Source organism: Dioscorea cayenensis, chromosome 19, assembly GCF_009730915.1.
Source record: "Dioscorea cayenensis subsp. rotundata cultivar TDr96_F1 chromosome 19, TDr96_F1_v2_PseudoChromosome.rev07_lg8_w22 25.fasta, whole genome shotgun sequence".
In the NCBI taxonomy this organism is placed as follows: domain Eukaryota; kingdom Viridiplantae; phylum Streptophyta; class Magnoliopsida; order Dioscoreales; family Dioscoreaceae; genus Dioscorea; species Dioscorea cayenensis.
The window spans coordinates 10932913-10953307 of record NC_052489.1 but is presented as its reverse complement, the minus strand read 5'-3'; the positions used below and the strand labels follow the sequence as shown (position 1 = coordinate 10953307).

General features: G+C 32.0%; 2 protein-coding genes and 1 non-coding gene across 6 annotated transcripts; 2 read left to right on the top strand and 1 right to left on the bottom strand.

Moving 5' to 3' along the window:
- Positions 1-4275: 4275 nt before the first annotated feature.
- Positions 4276-4347, bottom strand: TRNAM-CAU. The gene has a single exon. It is a non-coding gene; the product is annotated as a tRNA-Met (tRNA).
- Positions 4348-6584: 2237 nt separating this feature from the next.
- Positions 6585-10405, top strand: LOC120250104 (TIMELESS-interacting protein). Its single transcript, XM_039258881.1, has 5 exons — positions 6585-6914; positions 7019-7141; positions 9295-9394; positions 9618-9730; positions 9831-10405. Exons 1-5 carry the CDS (start codon positions 6591-6593, stop codon positions 10068-10070), a joined length of 900 nt encoding a protein of 299 aa, XP_039114815.1. The 5' UTR covers positions 6585-6590; the 3' UTR covers positions 10071-10405.
- A 4652-nt stretch (positions 10406-15057) lies between these two features.
- On the top strand, positions 15058-18207 carry LOC120283675. Of its 4 annotated transcripts, XM_039290388.1 has the most exons (7): positions 15059-15225; positions 15535-15572; positions 15679-15730; positions 16401-16499; positions 16593-16683; positions 17057-17231; positions 17925-18207. In XM_039290388.1, exons 3-7 carry the CDS (start codon positions 15710-15712, stop codon positions 17989-17991), a joined length of 453 nt encoding a protein of 150 aa, XP_039146322.1. In that variant the 5' UTR covers positions 15059-15225; positions 15535-15572; positions 15679-15709; the 3' UTR covers positions 17992-18207. The 4 variants fall into 4 exon arrangements, with proteins under 4 accessions (XP_039146323.1, XP_039146324.1, XP_039146325.1 ...); XM_039290389.1 differs by lacking the exon at positions 15535-15572 and having other exon boundaries at positions 15058-15225; XM_039290390.1 differs by lacking the exon at positions 15679-15730 and having other exon boundaries at positions 15058-15225.
- The last annotated feature ends 2188 nt before the right edge of the window (positions 18208-20395 follow it).

Here is a 20395-nt window from a genome sequence, read left to right as displayed (position 1 = left end):
GTGAAACTGATAAATTCTATTTCTAATCCGTTTTTAAACTGAATTAGCAACAGATTGGAAACGAAAAATGCTATTTCTAAACAGTAATTTTCTTGTAGTGGATGGATTGTCTGATTTTTTTTCTTATGATAATGAATAAGTGTGTTTGCTTCTCCTTCTCGCATCTCCCTTATTCTCTTTGATTGGAAATAATTGCTAATATCCTTAAGGGTGAAACCTAAATTCTTCCTACCTCTAACTCGCTCACTTATAAAATCAAAAATTAACTTTTGCCAAATCCTAGAATGCTTTGCAATTTCTGCTTCAGTTGCATGGGCATTGGTTATTTTCCTTTGTGATGGTAATTTGTGTCTGTTGCGAGGGGTCACAACTTGATGATTATGTTGTCCTTAAAAAAATATAACATAATATTTTCCATTTTCTTGACGTCCAATAATCACACCAACTCTCAAATCCTTTCCATTTCTTTTCCTTCGCATTTAACTTGCTTGTTAAAGCCTTCCTTAATTAAAACAACAAAACTTTCGAGATAGAAGTGTTATGCCATCAACTTTACTTTTATCTGTACAACTTTTTTGAACTCTAAATCCAATATAACCATCATTGATAGGGGTACAAGTGTGCGTGCCGATCGCATAATATAGTGTGCATAAAAGCAAAGTATTGTCCACATGGAAGAATTTGAATACTAGTAATAACCTTAAACCTGAAAAATAGCAGAAGTGATCGAATGTTGTGTGTGTGAACAAAAGCAAGCAAAGATAAGAAAATACAAAAAATAATAGGAGAGAAGTCAAGGAAGAAAGCGGTGTCCGGGAATAGCATTCCTCTAGGGTTATAAAGTGCAGGACAAAGGTTGTTTATGCATGCAATCCTTTTTTAACCAAGAGGTTTTCAGAATTATACTAGACCTCGATTTCTCTGGCGAAGAGTAACTGAATAGGTGTAGAGCTAATACAGATATCCACACAATCGTATCAACACTCCGTAAAACCTTACTGTGAGCTAATGACAATCTCTTAATTAGATAATCTCCCTCGTAGAGAGAGATTATCCCTAATCTGAATATAGAGTAGAGATGCGATTTCTCCTAAAATTCACTCCACATGATTGCAAAGAGCACAGAGATTATCACTAACCCACTCGGAAGGATTGCGGGAGATGAAGTCTCCAAAGTATCCTAACTAGAGGTGTATTCACTATCATCTCGAATTGCGGCATGTCTATGCTATGTGGGAATTTCTTCTCATCACATAGCACACCAAACATGATAGCTAGGACTTTTGCCTAGTTAGCAACCAAGCATTCAAACAAGCAATTAGATTCAAATGGAAATGATTACAATTGAGAAAACAATTAAAACATCCAATATCTAACAACTAATGACAAAAATATAAACCCTAGAGTTCAACTATGCCCAAACGTCTACAAATTAGCCCTCCATTAATCAAAGGCAAGCATCTAAGATACAAATAATAGAAGAAAACATGAATGCCGTGAAAACCCCTTCTCAATCGTGCTGATGAAGGATCGCTAGAGAAGCCCTAGGAAAGCCTCCACGCACAACTCTAAGGTGAACTTGCCGCTATGATCTTCAATCCCCTTAAATGTTGATCTGAATCCCCTTTAAAATCGCCCCTTAAGTGTTGGAGATTCGTCTCTTATCTTTCCTAACTTCATCTCTATGAAACACCAAAAAAAAAAAGTGTTGAATGCCCTAAAAGTCCTCATAAGTTCTATTTATACCTTACTGTTTACAGGCTGTTTATGGTCGTAAGGGCATGGCCGTAAGAAAGCTAGAGAAGATGGTCACGAGTCTTATAAGAACACTTATGGCCGTAAGTCATGTCCGTAAGGTCTTCTATTTGTGTTACGGTCCAACATACGACCGTAAGCGATGGACTGTAAGCTTCACTTGTTCTTCTTCTTGCGACCGCCATTACGAGCGTAAGCTTTAGTTGTAAGCTCCTCTAGATAAACCTTGCCCGTAAGATCCTCTGAATTGGCTCTAAATCCCTTTTACAAGCATAAGCATACCTGCAAAGTCCTCTGGAATTGACTTATGGCCATAAGGTTGGTCGTAAGCTGCTCTAAGTCACCTAATTTGCCTTGTCCTTGTTTAAATGATGTCGAGAAAGCTCCAACTTTATCGTTCGAGGTCTGAAATGCTTCTTTCTCTCTCTCTCTCTCTCTCTCTCTCTCTCTCTCATCTTGAAATGTTGCCCTAAGACTAAAAATGCGAAATACACTAAATTTAGCATCGAATTCCACAATACGATTCTAATACATACTGAATGAGTGTACAAAGTGATATAAAACAGCAAAACTTTCAAGATAGAAGTGTTGTGCTATAACTTTACTTTTATTTGTGCAACTTTTTCCAAATGCTAAATCCAATATAACCAGCATACATGTTATAGTAGTACATGCATGCCGCTTCCTCTGTTTCAAACTCCATGCTACATACAGAGTTAAGTTTTTTCCTATCTCTGTTATAACACTCTGCATTTCATGTCAATTAGATGGCTCAAGTATAGCAACATCCATGTTCTTTATTAAGAAAGAATAATAATTAAATGTTAGTGAACATAACCTATGTAATGACCATGCAATCTACAAGGATACCATTGCGCTCCAATCAAACATGTTTCCAGAAACTTCTAGTAACTTATTTTTGTTAATTAGTGAGGACTATGTTTCCAGATACCATTGCTCCAATCAAACATGTTTCCACATAATGGCCATGCAAACTACAAGGATATCTTACAAGGATACCCATATAATGATCATGTTAGGATCATATTTAGGGATCACAAAAAATCCAAACTTTGGAGTGGAGGTGTCGCAAGTCTATTATTGAGGACTATTTTTGTGAGCTATTACATTTTATCTTAACTAAGTACACTAATTAATTAAACTGGCCTCTTACTTATGTTGACACCGTGACCTAGCTAGTAACTTATTTTTACATCTTTGATTTATAAAATTATAGTTCATCAATAGATCAGTCCAGTTTATATAAAATGTTTTAAGATTTGCTTGGATGATTTGATTGTAAGAATAGCAAACTTTTACAATGTATGAAAGCCTTTTTATCCTAATAGTTTATACATGGGAAAATATTTGTAACTTCGATTGATATAACTTTGTTATTAATCCAAAAATATTTTTAATGGCAGTTTTGTTTAATGAGTCCTAATTTATCTAAGTGGCATCGGCATAAATCATATTTTTGATATTAGCTAAAAAACAATGTAACATGCAATGCAAAATGGGTAAAAGAAAAATATATAAAATGCATGAAAATCCTCTTGCTCTGAGCTCCACGTCAAGAGTAACTCCAGCGACATGTGGCTTGCTCAAGTAGTTAATAAAAAAAAACTATATCATGAAAATAAAAAAAGAAAAAAGAAAAATGGCGTCAACTCTGAATGGTTCAGCTAACTTAATTGATTGGGTGCTTTTCTTCATCATTGAAATATATTTATAAAATGAATAAATAAATAACTCTATTTATAAGCAGATTAGATATTATGCCTCTAAATATTGATCCATGTGGGCATGGAGTTACTTGGTTATAGGCTTATAGCTAAAACAATTATCATTTTCAATGAAAAAAAAAATTCTTTTGACATAAGGTGATAAATACCCCATTTAAAATCAATACAAAAATTGAACCAGAGTTTTTACAAAATCAAAATAATTTATCAAAATATTTTGGAAAAAATTGAGAATTAAACTGAACAAACAAATATATATATATATATATATCTCAATAAAGACACAAAATAAATCATATTTAAATATTATCAGATTATCAATAACATTGTTTGAATTGAGTTATATGTAACTTGATAAAAAACAATAAAAAAAAAATTGAAAGTTTTTTTTGTAACACCGCCGTTTTATAAAGAGTTGAATATGTTAATTAGGATTGATGTTTTTTATGTGGTGTTTATTCTATATTGATGTGTTGAAGTTTATTTGGACTTTTTTTCACTTAAAAGTATGCAAGTTTGAGATGCTAGGTTTCTGGATATATTTTGGAGTTTTTTTTTTTTTTAGGAAAAAAATATAAAAAATTGTTATTTTTTTCTTTCTTTAAATCCCAAATATTTTACTGCCTATATATGTTAGATTTATTTTTATTTGAAAAGGTAATTATTCTTTAATCAGCTGAATTTTTTTTTAATCCGACCCTGAAACAAAAAGGAGAGGGAAAGCGATAGATGAATTAATACCATACATATTATATAAAAGAGCAACAGCATGAAGTATCAGAGACAGGTTTCGATCCTGTGACCTGTGGGTTATGGGCCCACCACGCTTCCGCTGCGCCACTCTGATATTTTGTACTAGCATGCTTTTAACTTTTATAGATAATAATGACAAGGTCAAAGTGGAATCAAAAGGCAAGATCAATAACAAAGGAAATAATGACACAAATTAAGATTCAGCTAAAAATTTCTAAACATATTTAAATGAGAAAAGATTCCAAAACATTTTGAGAGAGTTAAATAGGGAGTGCTTTATTAATAAGGAAAAACACCACACACATGACTTTAACAATACTACTAATTAAATTCAAACTTTGTGAGTTTTATTGGTTTTTTTGGCAGCATGTTAGATTGGCCTAGGGCTATTGTGAATGAACAAATGCGTTCGTTAAAATCTCAGTAGTTTGTTATTAAAGGCTCGGCTAGACTCTTTTATTAAGCTAAATGAGTGGTTTTCAAGCCTAAGCTCACCTCATTAAGGCTCGTGAACAACTCGTTTATTGTATTGTTAAAAGCTCACTTACAAAAATCGTTAAGGGACTCGTTTATAGTATCATTTACAAGTTTATTTACAAAAATCAATAATAGAATCATCTACAAATTAATTACATTGTCTGTAATTTGAATCTTTATGTGATCATGTCGATATCAATGAATATGATATCAAGTTTATTTCCCAATACTTGTTTTGTTATTATTGTTAAATGCTAACTTGTTTAATGAGGCTTTTTAACTAGTTTAAACTATAGCCTGAACTTGAACCAAGCCTTAAATGTTTCTATAAATAAGCTTAAAAGATTTTTATGAAAATGATCCTCGAGCTCAAATCGAGTTCAATTGAACCTGATAATGCTTTTTTAAAGAAGCTTTAAAAAACACTATACTTAATTAAAAAAAAATAACATAGCATTAATCAAGCTAATGACCTGAGCCCGAGCCTTGTAAATGAAGCTTGAAATAAGCTTGATTAAAATAGTGACAAATCGAGCTTGAATATAACAAAGCTCAGGCGCACGCATGGCCTCGGTTTGCTGCGTGGACTTCCTATGCTATGTATTTCCTACATAGTGCAATGGTTTGTTCGTAGCCCTAGTTTGGTAGTTGCACAATTTGCACCCTTTCTTGGTTTTGCTAAGAGAAACTATTGGATTTGATTGGGTATATAGTTATGGGCATGCATGCCTGAGAAAACTCTTCTGGGAGTGTTTGGTTGTGAGGAGTGGATTGGGGGAGGAGTGGAATAAGAGTGAGATGAGAGGGAGTGGAGTAAGAGTGAGAATGAAGAATGTGTTTGGTTGATATGGATTGGAGAGTGTAATTTATTGGGAATGGGAAAAAGTAAAGAAGGTAAATATGATAAGATGACATTTATGTCTTTTATGCAAATGAATATTATGTAAATTAAAAAAAAATAAATTAATTGTTATAAATAAATATTTCAAATTTTTTGTTAATATCATTAGTAATTAATTAACTATAATAAATAACTATATCAAATTGATAATTAATTATATTTTTTAAAATAACTAATTACTAATTAATTAACTATAATAAATAATTTATTGATGAAGAAATATAATTAATTATTAGAAATAAATATTTAACTATAATTATTAGTTATTATTATTTCATTTTAATTATTAATTATTATTAAATTATCAACTTAATTATTATATTTAATTAAATTATTATTTTAATTATTAAAAAAAGGGCAATTTGGCCATTCTCCCCAAGGAGTGAGGGAGGAGTGCAGCAATGCCCCTATTTTGGGGGGAGTGCTCACTCCCCACTGACTCTCCACTCACTCCTCATCCATTCCTCTCTCAATCCTACTCATGACCATCCAAACAAAGGCTTGAATTCACTCTCCTCCCACTCCAACTCCCACTTCAATTATGTGAACCAAACACTAACTCTACTGCATGCTCGCATCATTTGAGAGAGGAATGAACCGACCTCTAGTTACATCCAAGCGAATAGAAATAGATCCAAAGCCACCAAACCCAAAATTTTTGGTCTGCTACTCTTTTCAATGTGAACTGTGAAATTAGATTTTTTTATTATATAAATAAATAAATAAATAAATTTTTAATGGATTATATATAACCAAATAAAACTTTAATAAGTGTATATTAGCAATTACCTACTTTCACGGGCATACAAGCAATTTTCCTTCATTAAAATTGATCCGGTCCGGTCTAGACCTGTCCAAACCGAACCGGTCGAGAATTCAACATCCCGCGTCAAATGTTTCCCGCCATAAAAAACCCTATTAATTAATTTGGGGAAATAATTCGATTGAGAGAGAGAGAGATGGAGAAGAGCGCGGCGGCCGGAGCAACAGCGGCGCCGACAGGGTGCTTCAAATGCGGGAGGCCAGGCCACTGGTCGAGGGACTGCCCGTCCTCGGCTACAAAACCCTTCTCCTCATCCTCCTTCTCCTCGAATCCCCCACGCCAACCTCCGCTCGCCAAGCCCTCCTCCGCTGCTGCCGCCGCTGGTGGTACCAAGCCCACCAAGACGGCACCGCGCACCAGGCCTAAGCTCACTCCTGATCTACTTCTCTCCGAGAATGGCCTCGGCTACGTTCTACGCCACTTCCCTCGCTCCTTCAAGTACCATGGCCGTGGTCATGAGGTACTTCCAGCTGCCTCTTTAATCATGTAATTGTATTCGTTTTTGATGTGATTGTGAGAAATTTATGAGTTTATGAGAGATTTTTTTTGCTTTGATTTATGCAGGTTAGTGATCTAAGGAATTTGATTAATTTGTATGTTGAATGGCACTCTCGATTGATCCCGTACTACTCTTTTGATCAATTTGTGCTCAAGCTTGAGAAAGTTGGCACTACCCGGAGGGTCAAGGTATGTGTGTTTTCTTGCTCTTGTTGTTGCTGTTGTTGTTTTTTCCCTTTAAATTTTTTTATGCCCTAATTTTATAATTACAATTTCCTCAAAATTTTCATGGTAATGGAAGGGACATTGGTCATTGATTTGCAAGTATGTTGAAGATAATCATCAATGCTTTTGTTAAGACTGTTTTTATGTTGCCTTTGATGTGTTTGTTGTTGTAATGCTTGAAATAAAATGTAATCTTTGTTTGATATATGAATTCTTGGATTTTCATAAGAGATAGGTTGGTTTTTATATCATTAGGAAGCTCTTTTGTGCGCTGAATTAATTTGCCATTATCTTTGATTTAAAGGCCCACTAGTCCATTACTTAATGTGTCTAGACAATCATGCCTGAACAAGTGAATCAATGGATGCACTTCTGCTTGATACTCATTGCTGAGTAGGCCTTCTATTGCATTTGCTAGCTTTTTTTTGCCAGAATATGGCATCATTGACGTTGTAGTCTTATATAACTTTGAAAGCCAGTATACTGTTGCAATGAGAAAATATACAGGTTGCCTTTGTTCATCTTATAGTCTTCTATGTTCCATGAATATATGTTGCTTTGATTAAGAAGAAACATGATTCTTCTTGAGGTAATTCCAGAAATATTCTTGCCATATATATATAAAGCAATTTTGGTTTATATTGTGGATGCTAGATTGGGTGTTGGACTATGGATTTTGGGCCTCTTTTGCTCTCTGTAGCTACTGTATTCATGCCAGTGGGCTGTGAAGCTGCTCATATGTTTGTTCAAATTACCTCACTGACTGAATGAGTTTTTTGATGTTTGGATGGTGCTTCACTTGCATACATGTAAACTGAAATGAAATTCACTAACAAAATCCTAGCACCAGGACAACAAATCAAGATCTGCATTTCATTAAGAATGAAAGATTTGTAACTGAGAGCATTTTTTGTATTATGTCAGGTAGTGGATCTTCAATTATACTAGTCTATGTCAGAGTAGAAAATTCCAAACTCAAAAAATGGATGCAAGAGCTAGCTTAAGGTAGGGTTGATGAATAATTTGATATGTGACAGCCTGTTGCGGATGCTATTATAAGGGATGTTTTGCAAAATTGGAAACTTCTTTGATGAGAAACTCTACCTATTTTTGGTTGAAATCTACTGGAGGCTGCTAAAGTGTTTATACTAAAGAAGAGGAGATGGATTCTATGAACACACAATCCTCAAAATGGTCTGTCATCCTTTTGTTTGATGCAAAAGGATAGGTTTGCAGAAAATAATCATAAGATGTAATGGAAGCAATAATGACATATGATCTAAACCATATCAACAAATATTCTTCTGGTGATATGAAAACCAACTAAAGAAAACTCTCATATTATTGCGATCCACATAGCAAACTTTGGTCGGCCTTAATCCGTAATCCTTTTTGCATTCCTTGATTGATATTGACATCCCATGATGGACCTCTTTGTCTTTTTGTTATGTCATCTTTTGCTGCCAATATTGCAAGCTTTAACCATGAGCACACCATCGAATGTTTTACCCATTCAAATTAACTGGAGTTACATTTCCTATAGTAATGTATGGTGTGTTGCTTTAGAGATAGCGTTATTTGTACAGTCCTTCCTATTTTATTCTTTCACTTGGGGTATATGTGGAGGTAACTTCCCTTCATATACCTCTATACAATATGAATCACTTATATATATTACTTACAAAACTAAATTAGCATTGTATTTATATTCTAGTAAATGAAGACTTTAATGTTTTTGACCAATTGATATTATCATGCCTACCTATTACCCTGATGCAACATGCCATCAAGTGGAAATGTATATACATCTATATACTGCTGTGAAAAAAAAACTTTTGAAAAAGAATTATCTGGAAGCTTATTATGTTAACTTCCTGGCTCACCCCTTGTTCACAATTTCAAACATGTTAATGGAAAGTTTTATCAAAATTGAGAAACCTGAAGTTATATGGTTTAATAATTCATAATTACTGATAATGTTAAAGGATGCCACACATAAATCAGGCTATTCCTCCTTTTTCATTCATACACGTAGTTTTTTACTTTCTTCTTTCTTTGTGTTTTAATTGTAATTTTAATATAATATAATATAATTATTTATTTTGTTTGCTTTGTAGAGATGCATCTCAGAATTAAGAGAGAGAATTGCTAGAGGTGAGGATCCCACAAAGCTGCATGAACCACCAGTTGAACCTGTTGCTCCAGATTGTGCAGAAGGTATTTTAATCATAGCATTTTTTTTTTTTAAAAGTCATGTTTATTCTATTGTTGTCTGTTTTGAAAATGTATCATCACCTCTAATTAGTGGAAACTAGGTATGGCCTTGTTTTAGTGGCTTGTCCTTGAAAAAGCACATTCATCTAGTCCTGTGTGTCATATTTTTTCCCTCTTAATTGCAGAAAAATAGTCTGTTTACTAATTAGCTTCTTTGTGCATGAAGATATGGAACAAATGGATGCTAATACCGATGAGAGGGATCCAACAATAGAAGCTCATGATGTTGATGATATACAAGAAGAAATGTTTGATGAAATCTACCGGAAAGCTACTCAAGTAAGTGACTTGACCATTTATGCTCTTATATTGGAATATATATATATATATATATATTTATGAATTATCTGGTGTAAAATGAATCCTTCCTCAAATGCAGGATCCTAATCAATCTGTTAATAGTAATGAACCTGAGCTACCCTCCAAAAACACAATGCATGTAGATTTAAATCCAGTGGAAAGATCTACAGAAGAAATCCAAAATCAAGTGACAAACAACAATGCAGTTGAGGCTGACAAAATACAGATCACAGAAGAGCAAAGAGTTCGAATGGAAGCAAACAGATTGAAGGCAATAGAAAGAGCTGCTGCGAGAGCTCGCCTTAGTCAAGCTTCTTGAGAAACATCTGAAAAAGTTGTTTTGAAATGTTCCTGATTTGAGTGGCTAAGTATTGTGTGTTTTTTGCATGTGAGATGTTTGTGTATTGAGTTTCGGTGTTCGCTAATTATGTGAAATTACATCTTTGGTGCTATGTAGAAAAATAGGAAAACATTTTACTGTTTTCCTAGTCATTGGTTAGATTGCGTTTTATAGATTACTGAGAAAATTCTAGTTCAAACAATGCAGGACAGAAAAGCAAGCACATGGCAGCAGTACATGATAATTAATGTCGGCAACAATGAACTGTGGAATATTCATTTTTTTTTTTTTATGATCCCTAATGTGCTGTTTGTTTTAGAGGGTGGGATATAAAGTCATTTTTATTTGGGAAAAGTATAAAAAACAACCCATGTGGTTTCCGAGTTTTGCAAAATAAAGAATGAGGAATTTTTCGATTCATGATATGTGGTTTCCTAGATTTGCAAAAAGTGAAAAACCGATTATCTCAAAGAATTAACGGTGTTAACTCACGAGGACAAAAATCGTCATTTTATTTAAAAAAATCAACTTATATGACATAAAAAAATATTTTTTTAAATTTATTTCTCTTCAAAAATTTCACTAAACAAGAAAAAAACTTAAATTCTAAAAAAATCAAACAAAATCACGTTGAAAAAAATCTTGCTTTTTTTAAAGCTCACATAGTGATTTTTTTACATAAATAGACAATTTTGCACATGCTAAAACTGGAAAAGTTAACGCCGTTAACGGTTTTTCCCTTTTTTGCAAATCTGGGAAACCACATATCATAGAATCGAAAAAAAAATTACTCATTCCTTATTTTGCAAAACTCGGAAACCACATGGGTTTTTTTTGTACTTTTCCCTTTTTATTTTGCATGAGCCCAAATGAACTCGGAGCTTTGGAAGAATAAAGTCATGTAATTTGCCTTAATTAATTTCTATTTTTTATATTCAAAATCTTCAATATATATAATTATTTTTTTTTATATTTTTATCCGTATTGTTTAAAATTTTTAGTTGATTTATATTAGCTCTAATATCATATTATAATAAGTTAATTTAGATTAAAAAAAACTTTATAGAAATTATATATGTCTATGTATCTAAAACAACATTTGTTTGATTATATAACATTTAATTATTATCCAATAATACATGGATCACAATCAAATAACAGGAATTATATAATATATAATGATAATTCGTCAATCAATTTCAAAGGACAAGAACAGAAAAGCTGGGAGCTGTCCAAAACCACAATACCAACTTCAGCCCATAGTAAAGCTACTAATAATAATAAATAAATAAATAATCATAAAGGTTATGGTGATACAAAGTACAGTGCTAGTATGAATGGCCCCTCTGAGATTATCATTGTCAGCATGATCTTCTGAGATCCATCTGATGAAGATCAGACACACGTACAAATGTCACATTCTCTTTTGTTTGAACACAACCTTTTCTTGGATCCTTTTTCTCCAAAAGTCGGTACTTCATTCCCAAGATGGTTTCTCAGCCGTCTGATCAGAACTGGACAGTGGATGCATCATCCATAGGGATCACAGACCAAAATAAAGCGTGGGCCCATTTGTTGCCGTTGTGGGCTTTGGGCCGTGAGCACGTGGGCCCGGCAACCGCATTTGCATCGTTTGTTTGCGAAATGTGTTGTCTTGGTCCGGCCGGGAGGCTGCACGTGAATCATAGGGGCATTTTGGTCTTTCCATTATGAGGTGGAGAATGTAATCTGTCAGCCCGTGTGTCTGATTGGGTTCATAATCCCAAGACCAGCACTTTATAGTAAAGATAATTTATTTATTTATTTTTGTATTTATTATTTTGCAAATAATACCCTATTATAACATCTCTCATAAATATTGAGAGGGTTACAACACATAATAAACAGAGGAAACCACATAGATCTTTGGAGTAATTTACATGTGACCATGGATATTCAAGTCCCTCTCTTTTAAAATTAATTTAAAAGAAAACATTGATTTATTGATATGGAAGAAATTGACTTAATTGTATTTGAAGCAGAGGGAAGTGTAGTTATAATATATGAAATTTCTTTCAAACCACATAGAACTTTAATTTTGTTTATCTGATGATTAACCAAAAAATTTCGTACTATTTTGGTGATGTAGATACTGAAAATTTTATTAGCACATGCATGCCACATTATTTGTCCAGTTAACAATTCCATTTTACCTGTTGACAGAAAATTTTCAACATCAGATCATCACCAGAATTTCTTGAATAAACACCCAGGAAAATACAATTAAAATTAGATAATTGACTATTTTGATTCAAATTAAACTTTGGATCTCAAAATGAAAAACAACATAGTTTGATATTCTTATAAAAAAATTTAACCATTGTAAACACTATATTACTTTCCAAATAATTCAATATAATAATAATAATAATTTAATATAATAATAATAATAATAATAATAATAATAATAATAATAATAATAAAGAAAACGTTTAGTCATCTACCTACGAACATTTATAAATCGCGGTTTGTTTTAAATCAAAAAATTGTGAGGTGGCTTGCACAGTTACCTTTTATCAACAGTAAAGTAAGATGAACACAGTATATACCAAATAGTAATCTTTATAAATAGTAAATGGTGCTCGCAATAGTACGTTGCTAATCCAAATTGTCCAAACTGATTTATACTCTCTCTCAAAAAAAAAAATATATATATATATTTATATATAAAACACCTGCACCCTCTCATTTCATCTGTCAACCCAGTGTAACGAGTAACGACCGGATATATATATTTATATATATTCTCTCTCTACACAGATTTTTTTCTCAATCTCACTACTTATTTCTCATTTTCTTTTTCTTATTTGCGGAACGCAAATGACGTTTCCTCTAATAATAATAATAATAATAATAATAATAATAATCAAAAGGGTTGTAAACTGCTTACAAGCTAATGCCTATTGCCTACTGATTAATTAGTTTATAATTAGTGGTTAGTGTATATATATTTTCTAACTTGCTTGTGTGTAAACTTACTACTTACTATTTGTTCTATAACCAACTTCAAACCATGCTTGGCTGACAACAATGGAGGAAATGGTGGGTTAATGAGAGGTCATTGTGCGACACAGGCATGGTCTACGGAGATGATAATCTTGGGGATGGTAAAAAAAATGATGGAGATTATTTGGACCGAGAGAAGAGTTGATGGGAAGAGGGTGGGTGGGGACGAGGAGGCTGAGGGCATCAGGCGAGCTTAGGACTGTGGAACTAAAAAGGAGGGGGTTTAGGAGAGATCATGTCAGGAATATTAATGTTTTAGTTTTTAGGTTGGTTAATTAATTAAGTTGGGTTTTCATTTTTTTTAATAAATATTTTGATAATATTTTAATCGGGTTTATTATATGGAAAGGAGTATTATGATTGTTAGGGCAATTGAAATAATAGAGGGACATCCAATAGCCAAATTCATTTGAATAAAGGCCGGGATTAAAGGATATTTTGATTATAATTATTAGAGGGACAATTAATGGTATTAAACCTATATTAAAGTATACAAGATAATAATATGACATGTGTTTGGTAGTGATTTGAAATGCCTAACCAAATTTCACTACAACAGCCACTGATTTAATTAATAAAAGATATTTGAAAAGTGTAAAGTTACTTCAATAGCGAACACTCAATACTCCAAAATATTTTTTAAAGCTCTTTAGGTGAGATCCTATTCAGAATTTTTAATATTCAGAGGGCCCTCATAGAAAAAAAAAATATTCTAATTTTAAATTCCCCAAAAACAGAAAACAAAAAACATTGGCTTTGCGATGCCCCCTTTATTGGAATCTCCATCACATTAGAGCCAGGTGTTTTTTTTTTGGCATTCACATTCTTGTAAATCACATAATTATATACATACACACTTATATATATATATATATATATACATATATTAATATAGTGGATCTGATGCATGAGAAAAAAAACATGTACTGGACTGTGGTTGGATTTGAGGTTCTGTTATTTGAATTTGTTTTCAGCAGTAAAAAAAAAAAAACAAGTATTTGTTTAATTAATTATCATGAAAATAATTTTTTTTTAAAATTAAATTATATTTTTAATTAATAATTGGTGTTTGTTAGTACTAAAAATTTAAATATTAATTAATAATTAATTATATATAAAAAACTATGATAATTCTCAAGTTAGTAAATTTTTTGTATATACTTTAGTGCATATTGCACCAACAATTTAATACGTGCCATGGTGTTGATAACATTTCTGCATTTTATGATTCACTTTCCTGATATATTGGATTTTATAAAGATTTATAGTTTATTTATTAATAGATAAAAAACAATTTATTCATTAATTTTATTTTTTATTAAAAAAAAATACCAATTCTCATCCTGTAAAAAATTATATATATATATATATATATATATATATATATATATATATATATATATTTCACATAGTATCATACTTATTATTATTATTCAAATCTATTTCTTTACCACCATATTCTATGAATATAGTTTTAGTTAAATTATTTTCTCTGGTGTCAAAATTAGTGGATTAATTGCTATTATTATTATCATAAAAATTACTAAAACTATTATAATTATAATAATTATTATTTCATCTTTTCTTGTTTTTGGGTGGAATAAAGTAAACCAAGAGGTGTAGATTATATAAAAGCAAGCATTGGGAATGTCAATTTAGTTGCAAGTAAATAGTTAATACAAGTGTAAAAATAATGGTTCCGGCATCTCGCTGGATGTTTGCCAACATAAGTGTTTCTGTGATTCACATTAAAGATATTAAAAATATAATCAGACAATGAAGCATTTTAACATAATTTTCTTATATTTATCACTTCCTCATAAGATACATCTCCCTATGTCAAACAAACAAACAAACAAGCAACACACAAAAAGGCTTTCAAAAATCTCCTAAAATGCTATATAAATGTATCCATAGAAGTGAGCAAAGAAGAGAAAACTCAACCAACCAAGTAGTAGTGATAATAGTTCTCAAGTTCTTCTCTCTTTCTCTCTCTTGTCATTGTATGAGCATTGAATAGCTGAGCTTAAAGAGAAGCCAGAGAATCCACATCCCAACGGTCAAGAGAAACTTCAGTACATTCATTCAGGTTGCTAGTACTTGTCATACTTCTCCTTCTTCTTCTCTTTCTCTTGCAAGCTTTCATTTTTTCCACTATGATTTTCCATGCATTTTCATATATGATGCATCATACAAGTTGTGCTTCTTGGGGAACTCGCCCTTGTTCCTTTTTTTGTGTTTTTTATTATGGTATTTACTGCATTTTGGACTATTAGTTGAATGTTTTTGCCACTGTTCTTATTTGCAAGTGGGTTTTGTTTGAGATTTTTTTTTCTTCAATTTGTTTGAAAATTTTCTTGTGAAATTTCTTTGTTAACTGATGATTGCGTGATTTTAGGTAAGAATGAAGACGGTTTAATTTGAGCACTGAGCAAGGTATCTGTCTGTGTTCTACCTTGCTCTAACTACTTCCTTCTTTTTATTAAGCATTTAAAGAAGTTTAGTTTTTGTTCTTGTTTTTGTTTTTTGTTTTAATTTGTAGCCTTTAAAGCTACTATTTCATAGCAGTGGAAATGGAAGAGGTTTCAATGCAGGTAATTAATGATTTGTGTAACATTTGATTTGGTATTTATGAAATTTGCCCAACAATTCATGTGCTACAAAATTAGTTATGAGTGAATGCAACTTTTGGGATGATATTCATGTGCCAATGTTTGAATAAAGAGTAGGAAAGAAAGGATTTCATTTCAAGAAATTCATAGTAAGTTGCAGCAAAAGGGAAAATTATGGAATCCTGATTACAATTCCTCGGAAATCGATAAGTATCAGAGTTGGACAGAGTTTCATTTGAATTTAGTTGTTCATTGTGCTGTAGGATGTTCAAGGTGAGTTTAACATAGCATTTTGTTTGTAGAAATTCAAAGTTTCTATGGTTCTCTAATAATATTGTTGCATTATTCTTTCATTTGCTGATTTCCTTTGTTATTTTATCTCCCGCATCATTAGTTAGAGCTTGTTGTAAATGATGGAATCCTGATTACAATTCTTCAGAAAATCAATAGTTACTTTAATTAGGCAGAATTTATCATAGCATTGTTCATTGTAATTCCAGATTACTATGCTTTTCCGAAGAAAATCAAGTAACCATTGTTCATTGCATTCTTTTTTATTACCATGTTACTCATAAATGCAGGATTTCTTTTTGTTATTTAGAGCTTGTTGCAAAGCAGCTTTCATCGAATTCTTTTCGATACCATGTCACAGGGTGAAGTTACAGCCATGGATAGACTAAACAATGTGGTTTTAGATATTGAAAGCCTCACACAACCTCTTGAAAAATGCTCTGGAAGTCCGAAAATGACTGTAAGGGATGAAATTGTCTCCATCATCATTCAACAATTTTATCTTTTTTTTTTTAAAAACGTTTAATGTTCCTGGATTTTTTTTTTTATGCAGAAGGCTCTTTCTCGGAAGGGTTCAAACCGAATGGAGAGGCGAAACGAGGAACAAGAAAATGATGAAGCTTCTAAAAAACTTATTGTTAAAGGTATGGAATGTTTGATTTTCTTCTTAACAAATTCTGAAGTTGTTGCAATGCACATGTATCTGAACATTTAAAAATCATGTACTTTTGCTAGTTCACAAACAAAGCTTGTTACCTTTCCACATCCAAAAGACGCAACCATGTGATTTTTGTACCCATAGGATGGTCTTTAAACTATTCCAATGCCAATATTAATTGTTTGTTTGTTCAACTTTGTATCCTATATATAAAGTATTCCAAATGTAGTATGATTCACAAACAAAGCTTACTCTAAATTATACAGACAAACATGTGATCTTTGTACGAGATTAGGTTCTGAACTATATCAATACCGATAGCGATACCATTACAGATATTGTTTTATCTTTTCCTCTAGTGGTTGGTTCGCAAATGGAGTTGTTAAAGCAGCCATTGATGCCGAACAAAGCTCACTTAATGTTATCAACTTCAGCAAATGGTCCTGTCCTTGTCGATACCGGAGATAGCAGGAATAAGCGATTTCATCGCCTAATGATACATCCACGCCAAATTCTTCTCCTCTTTGCAACAGTGTGAGTTTTATTTATTTACTCTACAAAGGATTAAAATTTAGCAGAAAATGAACTTCAATGCATGGTATTTGAGACATTAAATTCAATACTTGTTAAGTGGCATCCTATATCTTTAGGACCAGATAAACACCGAACAGTTCTGTTGGAGAACAGAACATTGACAACAATATTTATGGTTCAAAATTTAATTTCTAGTGCCATTGCCGGTAATGTTAGATTTGAACAGCCTGGAGAAGTGCTTGCAATTCAAGTTTGATTGCAAATAGATGCAGGGTTGATAGCTTATTATTTTTTTTTCCTCTTTCCATATATACCCTTGTAAATAGTTTAGTGTTGCCTTCTAACCTTAGCTTTCTAAAGGATGAGCTTCTTAGGATTTCCCCCAATAATAATATTAAAATATATTTATTTACCAAAGGATAAGGTTAATGTTTATTAGGTTATCACTCCTATTATACGAGAGTTGGTATTTCATTCCCTCTCCTAACTCAAAAGTCTGTTTTATCCATATTTCTCAAAAAAAAAAAAAAAAATTGTTAGTTTGATGATTGAAAGAGTTAATTGTTTATGATGAAGGGCTACAAGGGGTAGAATAGTCATTTCATATCAATTTTCTTGAACTTTTCTTTGCTTTCGTTAATTACATGTAAGCTGATGAAATGAAGTATAAATATCTCACCTATCTTTCAACAGGTCAAGCATGGGCACAATGATCCTCATTTATTTCACACTTTCCATGAACAGAAGAGGTGGTGACTAGCAGTTAAAAAGCGTTTCTCTTAGAAGTTTGTTGGGTGTGAAGATGTGTGGAATTTTTTTTGATAATTATTATTTTAATGTTTCTTTAATTTCCTTCTATAATTTGTATCTCTCCTTCGGTGGAGCGGTGAGAGCGTTTCAATAGCCTATAAAAAGTGATCGCTGTAAGAGTTGATATGGGATGGTAGCTATCCACTTTTTGATTATGTTTTTGTTTTGGAGCTCTTGTTTTCATATCTTTGTTTGTGTCTAATCAGAACATTTTATATCTGACTTTTAAATTTATGTGTATATAATATATGTTTGGGGTGGTTTGAATTTGTTTATATTCACGATTTGAAATTTTATGTCATGTTAATACTTGAGGCAGTCACATGGATGAACACTCTTTAACATTCTAAAGTGGATTTAGGACAAAGTTCCCAAGGGTTAACTTAACACCTTGAAATAAGATTTTTGGAATTTAAATTTATCGATTAAAGTAGTATTTTTTTAATTAGTCTAACTAATGGGTCGTGATAATTATTGAGCAGTGGTTTTGGATTAAGTAGTTAGTGTGTTTGGATGCAAAGATTGATCCCCAAGGATTGGGCCTTGGGGATCAACTCTTGTGGCATGTGCATGCTCATGTTTGGGCATGCACCAAAGGGCATGAGAAGTGAGGGGGCAGTGCATGCTCCTCAAACCCTTCATGTTCATCCCCCTCAATTTAGGGGAATTGAGCATGTCTTAATGAGGTAATGATCTTTTTATCCCTTATAATATTATATTTATTTAAATTTTAATGATTTATATTGTATTTATACATTATATTTACATTGTATTGGATGAAAATTAAAAAATGACATGATATACATTGTATTTAAATTTAAAATATTAGAATAATTTATATTTTAGTGATTTAAAAATAATTAAATTTGGACATTTATTTATTTTAAATAAAATAATTAAATTTTATTCGTCAATTAAAATGTATAAATTTAAAAATTTATTTAGAAAATGAATACATTAATAACTTATTTAAAATTTTTTTATAAAAATTGGAGCTATTTAATAATAATTGTTTCTTTTATAAGATATATTATTTAATTAAAGTATTAAAGGGTACAAAATAAATTTTACTAAAATTTTATACTATTCTCTATCCCCATTCTCTCTGACCAAACATTATTTTTGTTCCCATACCCAATCCCCCTTCCCTATTTATATCCCCATCCCCTTCCCCATCCCCATATTCCCATTCCCTCAAACCAAATGGACCCTTAGTATCAGTTGTATTCATCTAATTAATGATGAGTGAGAAAGCGTTAGTATCAGGGTTTTTTTCCTATATTATTTTTATGTCATATATATATATATATATATATGGTGCACCACCCTCATATAGTCATATACTATGAATGTTCATGATGAACTGGTTGATTTTAATCCAACAATTATTCATTGTTTACTAAAGAGTGATATTATACTTATAAATAGTAATATAGTAAAAAGTGAGATATACAGTATTTTAATCTGAACTGTCAAATTGAGATTGTGACAGCAACTTAATCAATCATAACTGTTAAATCCTATTTCTACTAGCACTTACGGGAAAACTTGATAAAAACCAGACACCTACCCATGAACCAATTTGTGTTTATCTCTCTCTATCACCACACTGTTTCCAATACGAACGTCTGCAGTTGACGTATCCACAATATATATATATATATATATATATATATATATATATATATATATATATATATATATATATATATATATATATATATATATATTTAATGAATGCAACAAGTGAAGGGAGTGAATGTTTATTTTTTTAATACGTACAATAGACTTGTAACTGTAGTAGTACTGTGGATAGTGGAGAATCTTTGTCTCTTCTATCATGTCAATCAAGTCTATACTATAGATAATGGAGAGATAGTGGAGAATATATGTACTCCCTATCATCTTAATCAAGTTAATGCCTTATCAGGGTTTTGTTATAGCCTTGTTGTAAACCTTGGGCTTGAGTGGTTTTGAGCCCATGGTTTTGTGTCCCTTGGAGTCTTTATAAGACTCTTTAGTGTTTGTAAGGATTCATGACCAACTCTGGGAGTGAATCCTAAGCTTTGCTATTATAAAAAAAATTATTCAGTTTTCATAACTCTTCCATCTCTCTCTATACACTTCTGACCCTAACCTTTACTTCACTTTAGGCTGTAGATCTATCACTGGAGCTCATCGATGGAGTCCAAAGTAAGTTGAATGCCTCGAAAACCCTTTTGTGGTATTAGAGCTAGAGTTTCAATCCTCACGAAAAAGATAATTCTCAGCATGCAGAGGTAAACCATTAACAGGGTCCCCAACATGTAGACGATAAGATTTAGCTTGGTTATATGGCTTTTATTGATCCATTT

Coding starts and splice junctions, on each gene's coding strand:
- LOC120250104 (XM_039258881.1), top strand. CDS start 6,591: ATGGAGAAGAGCGCGGCGGCCGGAGCAACAGCGGCGCCGACAGGGTGC. Junction 6,915..7,018: donor ACCATGGCCGTGGTCATGAG/GTACTTCCAGCT, acceptor TGATTTATGCAG/GTTAGTGATCTAAGGAATTT. Junction 9,731..9,830: donor TCTACCGGAAAGCTACTCAA/GTAAGTGACTTG, acceptor CCTCAAATGCAG/GATCCTAATCAATCTGTTAA.
- LOC120283675 (XM_039290389.1), top strand. CDS start 15,710: ATGGAAGAGGTTTCAATGCAG. Junction 15,731..16,400: donor TGGAAGAGGTTTCAATGCAG/GTAATTAATGAT, acceptor ACCATGTCACAG/GGTGAAGTTACAGCCATGGA. Junction 16,684..17,056: donor TAAAAAACTTATTGTTAAAG/GTATGGAATGTT, acceptor CTTTTCCTCTAG/TGGTTGGTTCGCAAATGGAG.